Source organism: Dreissena polymorpha, chromosome 1, assembly GCF_020536995.1.
Source record: "Dreissena polymorpha isolate Duluth1 chromosome 1, UMN_Dpol_1.0, whole genome shotgun sequence".
Taxonomy (NCBI): Eukaryota; Metazoa; Mollusca; class Bivalvia; order Myida; family Dreissenidae; genus Dreissena; species Dreissena polymorpha.
This window is the reverse complement of record NC_068355.1, coordinates 143,276,183-143,285,047: the sequence shown is the minus strand read 5'-3', so window position 1 is coordinate 143,285,047 and position 8,865 is coordinate 143,276,183. Positions and strand designations below refer to the sequence as shown.

The 8,865-nt window shown below is 32.1% G+C and overlaps 1 protein-coding gene across 2 annotated transcripts in view; it reads right to left on the bottom strand.

Moving 5' to 3' along the window:
- LOC127853663 (dynein regulatory complex subunit 2-like) overlaps positions 1-4,986 on the bottom strand; it is a 16,381-nt gene extending 11,395 nt beyond the window's left edge. Inside the window, exons 1-2 of one of the 2 annotated variants that reach the window (XM_052388368.1) lie at positions 4,908-4,986; positions 281-431 (exon numbers count right to left, since the gene is read on the bottom strand). In XM_052388368.1, coding sequence (XP_052244328.1) covers positions 281-418 — 138 coding nt within the window. In that variant the 5' untranslated portion in view covers positions 419-431; positions 4,908-4,986. Of the gene's footprint in view, positions 1-280; positions 432-4,660; positions 4,775-4,907 lie in introns of those variants that run through there. The other variant, XM_052388359.1, reaches the window with a different exon arrangement.
- Positions 4,987-8,865: the final 3,879 nt, after the last annotated feature.

Below are 8,865 nucleotides of genomic sequence, written 5' to 3'. Positions count from 1 at the left end.
TATTATTGCAAAAAAAACAACAATCAATTTATCTTCAAATAACAATATTTTGTGCACAGTAAAAAAACTTTTTTGGAAAAAAGTATTTCAATATAAAAAGATAGAACAAAATTAACAGGTGTTTTTATAATGAATTATCTTTTCTAGACAGGAATATGGAGCGATTATATTGCATAAATACATTCTTATATGATGATTGTCATGTTATCAAATTATGATGTATTATTATAACGATTATTTAATCAGGTATATTTAATCTATAGACATCAAAACTGCATACTTTTAAGAACTGTGTCAGCATATCTTCTTTCTTTTTTCGCATTTCTTCTTCAGCCAAACGCTTCTGTTCCTCATAGGCCAGTCTCTCCTCCTCTGTCATTTTTGACAGCTTGCCGGACTTCTTTTTCTTGGCAGGCATTTTATTAGATTATCTGTAATTTTATGGGAAGCGAAATTAAAAATAATAAAAGTGAACACTTAACATCATAAATAATATGCCTTTAAGTGTCTTTATGCTGGTTGAATTTTTTTTATACTTATATTCAATATTTGCACAATATTTTCAAATAGATTTTCAATAAAAGAAAAATCTATCAATGAATATACAGGGATGGAAATTAACAGGGCCCTGCTAGCAAATGACCCCTACAAACTTTCTCAGACCCACCAGTCTTTTTACAAGAAACATTTAAACTACAAGAATGGGAATCTATTTCCAAAAAAACAACAAGAGGTGTGTTTGTTAGAAACACAATGCCCCCTAATGTGCCGCTTGGAATTATATTTTTATGACCTTTGACCTTGAAGGTTGACCTTGACCTTTCACCACTGAAAATGTGCAGCTCCATGAGATGAACATGCATGCCAAATATCAAGTTGCTATCTTCAATATTAATGGAAAAAATTATTTTTTTGACCTTTGACCTTGAAGGATGACCATGACCTTTCGCCACTCAAAATGTACAGCTCCACGAGAAGTAAGTAAGAGATTGAATGGAGAAATTAATTTTTATTTTTTTTTATTTTTGACCTTTTACCTGGAAGGATGACCTTGACCTTTCACCACTCAAAATGTGCAGCTCCACAAGATACACATGCATGCAAAATATGAAGTTGCTGTGTTCAATATAAAAAAAGTTAAGAAAATGTATGTTTTTTATTTTTTGACCTTTGACCTTGAAGGTTGACCTTGATCTTGACCTTTCACCACTCAAAATGTGCAGCTCCACGAGATACACATGCATGCCAAATATGAAGTTGCTGTGTTCAATATTAAAAAGTTATGATAAAACTTTAACGAGGGTTAAAGTTATAGGAAAGAAAAATACAATGATATTTGACCTTTGACCTTGAAGGCTGACCTTGACCTTTCACCACTAAAAATGTGCAGCTGCACGAGAAGTTAGTAAGAGATTGAATGGAAAAATGAACGTTTTTTTATTTTATTTTGACCTTTGCCTTGAAGGATGACCTTGACCTTTCACCACTCAAAATGTGCAGCTCCACAAGTTACACATGCATGCCAAATATGAAGTTACTGTGTTCAATATTAAAAAAGTTATGATAAAACTTTAATGAAGGTTAAAGTTATAGGAAAGAAAAATACAATGATATTTGACCTTTGGCCTTGAAGGTTGACCTTGACCTTTCACCATTAAAAATGTGCAGCTGCACGAGAAGTAAGTAAGATATTGATGGAGAAATGATTTTTGTTTTTTTATTTTAACCTTTGACCTTGGAGGATGACTTTGACCTTTCACTACTCAAAATGTGCAGCTCCACGAGATACACATGCATTCCAAATATGAAGTTGCTGTGTTCAATATTTAAACAATTATGATAAAACTTTTAAGAAGGTTAAAGAAAAATACAATAATATTTGACCTTTGACCTTGAAGGATGACCTTGACCTTGACTTTTCACCACTCAAAATGAGCAGCTACATGACATACACATGAATGGTAAATAGCAAGTTGGTATGTTCAATACTGCAAAAGTTATTAAACTTTAACCAATGTTTAAGTTTTGGGACAGAATGACAGACAGACAGACAGACAGACAGACAGACAGACAGACAGACAGACAGACAGACAGACAGACAGACAGGACAAAAACAATATACCCGCATCTATTGATCCGGGGGCATAAAAAGTAAGATGTGATCTTCCAACATGAATTATTGAAATCACTAACTGCACATTACCTTATTTAAAATAACAATTAAACAAGCATGTCCCCATATATTTGACCTTTGACCTTGAAGGATGACCTTGACCTTTCACCACTCAAAATGTGCAGCTGAATGAGATACACATGCATGCCATGCTATCTTCAATATTGCAAGTGTACATTAAATGAACAATTTTGACCCATATATTTGACCTTGAAGGATGACCGTGACCTTGACTTTTCACCACTCAAAATGTGCAGCTCCATGAGATACACATGCAGGCCAAATATGAAGTTGCTATCTTCAATATTGCAAAAGTTATGGCAAATGTTAAAGTTGGAGCAAACAAACAAACACACAAACCAACCAACAGACAGGGCAAAAAACAATATGTCCCCCACTATAGTGGCGGGGGACATAAACATTTAACATAGTCATATTTAACAAAGGACTTTTGCAAATGAGACATTTAGACACTATAATTCTAATTACTAATTATTTAATTAAATGATGCTTTCTTGATTTCATTGGATGATTATAATATGTTTGAGACTGCAAACAAGTTTGTTTAACTCATACATATTTCCTTGAGCTTTAACAATTGACATATGATTTAAAAAATATATATAACCTAATTCCTCAAAATGCATGAAGAGCTGAATAATGTTTAAGCCATCATGTCAAGCACATTTGAAAAAAGTGTATTTAGTCTTTTTATATGGACTTTGTCCACAGACGTTCATTTACAATGCATACTATTATACTTTGAGTACTGCGTATCGGTGGGTATGTCATATTGATGTAATCCGAAACAAGTGGAATATCTTTCCCAAACCTTCTTAATTCTGGTGCCAATTGTTTACAAGTTTTTCCCACTGTTTTATAAAAAAATATATCTAGTAAATGGCCTTTCTACGGGTAAGTAGGTACTTCTCTTTTATAACATAATACGATGTCATTCACAAAATCGCGCACAGTTCCATAAATTTTGTTAAGGATTGAGAAAGTATTTCAGGGTTTTTGATTTCTATTTTACCGAATAAAAACATGCGATAGTAAAATGATGTCACATGGTGATGGGCATGTTAGGCAGTGCTGCTTTTTTACATATATTGGCATGCTACTGCAAATTACTTGCTCAAACTTCATAGATCTACCAGTCAATAGAAATAAAATATTGCTTTTTTTCACGAATATTTTACCGGGGTGTTTTCAATCCAGTTTTTGTATTTTCAGATGCCAAATCAAATGAGCTGAGCTGATGAGAAGTCAATGTGCAAATTGTTATAACTATATTGACATTCGAGGACTAGAAAGTTCAAAGTTATTGCTACGTTGTTATCATGTTCATATTATTTTATCTTATAAGCACATATATTTTGTATATCGTACATAAAATATGCAAACTAATGAAATAAAAGTTAAAATTTTAATGCATTTTGTTTAACTAACAATTTCTTTGATCTAGTACACCAATGCAGGGGTTTTTCTGCCTATTTTGGGAAAAGGAGTGTGACCAAATTGGGAATTTTTAATCGACAAAATTGGCCATTTTGGAAATTTTTGCTTCGATGAAACAGCTCATTTGGGAAAGAATTGTGAATTTATCATGCTTAAATAATTCAGTGGTTTAACAAATAAATTTGTTTTTATTTGCTATTTTGTCTTCTTTATATAAACAGTTGCAATATTGGGCATGTTCAACGTTTATTCAAGGACTGCAGTTTTGTTTTTCAGTTACAGTTACACTCTGAGATAAGAACTGAACAGTCAAAACCTTATAGAAGATTTTTTATACCAAAACAAACACTGGTTAGTCACACAAGTTATAAGACACTTCATTCTTAAAAAAAAAAAAAAAATTTTTTTTTTTTTTTTTAATTGGGATTTTTTTTTATAATTTCGGTTTGGGATCGGGTCCGTTTGCTTTGGGAGTGCCTCCGTTATCCGGATGTACAGACAGTGCTGAAAAACCCCTGCAATGTCACAGTTCCAAACTTTATGCTAGTATTCTACAAAGCAGCAAACCTTTAATAAGCCGATACGCAGTACTCTTCATAACAAACAAATGGCTTCCGATGGTAAGAAGAAACGAGCCGATATTCGAGATAAAATGTCCCATCATATCATAATGAAACTTAATTTCTTCACAAAAAGGATAAAACAACAACAAACCGATTTTTTTTCTTTGATTTATTACAATTGAAAAACATTATTTGAAGACAAAGGCTTATTACACCGATATGCGGTATCACTGAGCTAGTGTTATTTATTATTACTAGTTTTTGCACTCATTTACACAAGACACTTGATTAGGCTGACTTGGATTTTTGGGCTGACAGATAATAAACTTTGCTTACAATTTACATGCCTATGAATTAATACACATCATATATTAACGTTATTAAAGGCATATCGCATGAACGATTAAAACAATTCGAATATATAATCATTGAACTATACGATTATTTTTTAAATGCAACCTTTTACCTTGTTTCAAAAAAGAAAATGGTTAAAAACAAAACAAATTAGTATTATTGCTTTGTGTTGTCAGTGGTGACTGTGTAAGCGAAAATTATTCATGCTGTAAAATGTGGAAAACACTGCCTGACTGTAATCACATAGGTTACAAATAACCAATATTAACGTTATTAACGGCATATCGCATGAACGATTAAAACAATTCTAATATCTAATAATTGAACTATACGATTATTTTTTAAATGCGACCTTTTACCTTGTTTCAAAAAAGAAAATGGTAAAAACAAAACAAATTAGTATTATTGATTTGTGTTGTCAGTGGTGACTGTGTAAGCTATGCTATGTGGAAAACACTGCCTGACTGTAATCACATAGGTTACAAAAAACAATATTTGTATAGCGAATTTTTACAGCTCATTACATACAAGAAATATCTTTAAAAAAGATATACGGCGTAAATAGTTTAATGAATGAGATCAAGGATAGCGAATGTCTTTTTCTGTGCAGTTCTTAGCTGCATCACACGCAGTACGGGATGTTACGGTGAGTTTTCGCGGCTTATTTTACATTATAACATATTGCTGGTCATAAACCTATAGATACAAAACAGAAAACCAAAAGAAGAATGGAAGTGAAATTTAAACATATGAGTCAACCGGCCACACGAGAACAAACCTGTTTTAGTGGTCTGTCGGGCATTGCTATTTGATTCGATTATTTACAGTATCGAGAATCATCGTGCTCATGCTTAAAGTGATATTATGGGCATTTTGCACTGTTGAATTGAGCTGAAAAGAATTAACAGGTCAAAATAGTTAGTTAAAATGTGGTTACTGATCAATTATCTGCAACTCACCTTGCTACCAGTTGTTTATAAAAATATATTTTATATTCGATATTCTTACGTGACCCACCCAGTCCTGTAAGCCGAAATGATCCGTAAAACAATATTGTGTCTTTGTGTCGTATGAACAAATCTGCACTAAAACTAAATTTAGGTTCAACTCGTAAACGCATGATCAGTTGTCAAACGAAAGTACGGTTAATATTCAAATGCATTATTTTTCTCTTTCTGGTATATTGTTTTAGTATGTTGATGCTGCATTAATTACTATAAGTGTATATGAAGTAGAAACATCAAAAATAATCAACGGTTGCGATAGACACCTATAGACTGTTACATGCTCATAATATCACTTTAGTACATTAGGCAATATGGTGGAATAATTATTGTTAAATTTATTAAAAATAATATTTATCATTGTATTGTTGAAAACACATTAAGAATCTATTATTGACATACCATAATTATATTGCTGAATATCTTCTTTTAACATAGTTCTGGTCTAAAGAAAATTCCAGGTAACCTAGTTAACGGATAGCGTCTTTATTATATAACGATTATTTTACTGACCGCGGACTCCGGTGATGACCTGTATATAAACTCTGAATGTCCGCGACTTGACCCGAAACCTCGCGGGTTGAAATGCAATTCTTTAAAGTGAGGCCTCGCTTCCACTGCTCTTTATACTTTTACATGTTAACATGTTGACAGGAATATGGAAGTAAGTACTAAATATGAGAAAATAGCCTTTTAAGTATAAACGCTTTTGCGCTGGTAATACTCTGAAAATAAAAGGTGTACGCACAAACTGTATTGATGTCGAGAATTGAGTGTAAAACTGTTCTATCTATTAAGCCTTTTCATTAGAGATAAAATTGTTTCATACAGTAAAACAGTGGTACAAAGACGCGGATATGTTTCCAATGTTCTGGTGGTATACTCAAATCAGCCAATGGAATAAATGAAGTGTATTCATTCGTACCTAGCCGCGGGAAATTTTATTTGAATTTTATTGGACACTTACAAAGGTCAAGTCAGGGTGAAAAGCTGGCTTATGCAGCTTACGCCGAATAAAAAAGTTAAGTCTATAAATCAACAACGCTAGTCGATTTGCACTACTTTAAATTACAAAACACGACTAAATGTAACTTTAAGACAAAAAGTATGCTGTTATTTCTGAATGCATCAGAGTATCCAAGTTTCTGGGTTTCCAGCAGACGACTGAATACAACACACACTTAAATACAAATGGGTTATTTGATATATTATATACATATAAATATACAACTTTTGGGCGCATCCTCAAATCCAGCCTTCAACAACCCCTCTAATGGGGGACTCTACGAGTTATGATATTGCTTATCAGGTGTGGAAGTGAGGTTACATGTTGTGCTATACAGACCAGAGACAACTGAACAACTTTTTTCCCCTGTGCCTGTAGTGCGTATGATTTTGGTTTCTGTTTTAGCTTCTCATATACATTATTTTTGTGCAGGATGATATTGTGGTCAAATTTATTGCATCAAGTATATCAATTTACATACAGACGAAGACCCGTGATCCCTATTTCCATGCATCAATCAGCAGGAGAATACAACAACTTAAGACATCTAAGGCCTTTTTGCCTTTAAACATTCCAACACATGTTTCTTCTCACTTTTTATTCTTTGATTTACAAAAATGGCACAACAATTTAGAAATACAACATGGTTTCTTGTGATCTTACAATTGGCAAACACTGACTATATCAAACAATAAACTTCTCAGGCATATTGCATGGTTAGCACAAACATAGATATCTCAATGAATACTCATCACATATATGTTAAGAAAGTATTTCTAACATGTTCATACCTGAAAACGTTTTAATCAAATACTTGTGATTTTCAAACAAACCATGTATTAATTATTATTCATTAAAAAATGTCATATTATAATAGCACATACGTGTTGAAAATAATAAAATAAACTAACTGTTCTAAAGAAGTTTTTTTTTCAAATTTAAATCATGTACTAAAAAATAAAAGTTTAATATCTGCTAATGCAGTAAGAGCAGTAATTGACTGAACATTTGAAGTTAATAACAATTGATTAACAATAGTAAAAAGCACATGGATAGCTATGATCAGGTTACAGCTAGAGTACATGTACATTTATTGGTCTCCCTCAACATCTACAAAATAAAATTTTCAGTGTAAAAGTTATTTTATTTTACAAAATTGCAAAAATATAGCAAGTGTAAATATTCATTATTACTAGAACACTTCTCAGTCATGTCACATTTAGAACATTAATTTTTAACTTCAATATCTTAACATCAAATACACAATTTCATTACAGTTTGCTAATTCATAAATTACATATAATTAAAATTTTCCCGGTCATTCAAACATGAGTCTTATGCCATATTAGCCAGACCAAACCCTGCATATTGCATAAGACATATCCTGAAAGAAAATTAATGCCCCTTCTTTAATTGACACACTGCATAAGCAAAAATTATATATTTTTATGTTTCAAATTCAAACACAAACCCTACATATATCTGTAGCATTTTGTCATCATACTAACAATAAACAAAATAAAAACAATCAAGAAAAACACAGTTTTGTTGTCATAAGCTATTTGGAAAACATAATCAGTATTTTTCCGCAAATGAGTCCATGATTATTTTAGCTACAATATTCTGCTCCAGTTAAAAAAAAAAGTTTCTTTCTAATTATTACTGGTAAACATTGATGACATACCGGTATTTAATAAACAACATGTTAATCTTACATTAGTCACAAAATAAAAACAAATAAGGCTTCACCAGTAATTTGGGAAACCATGGCTATTTGCTTTTGAATTTAATTTTATTATAACAATCTGGAAAGGAAATTATATTATGATAATATTCATTCAAGAAATGTAACAATAAATGCTTTGAATGAAGATACGTAATAAGTGTAGGTTGCTTGATTATACAGAATGCAGGCCCAGAACATTACTGTCTTGTCATTGATTGTGCAGTGCATGCCATGCAATCAATATAATCGAAAGAAATATCAAACTAGACATAAATGTGCCCAGGACATGGATATCTACCACTGGGCACAAAAGCGAGCCAAGTGTGATACACAAAACGTGAACAGTTAATACAAAATGTTTTTACAATTCGTTGGTGACTGTTACAACACATAAAAGCCTTCTCAAATGTGACACTGACCTTTAAGCATGTTGTCTTTAAATTTTTCAATGCAGTATAAACAGAAAAAACAACCAACATTTTTGCTTTCTGCAACACACCATTCAGATATTATAATGATTTCTGCTAATTTATTATGACATGATGCCCCACAAAGTTATTGACAAGGCTCAAACCAGTGCT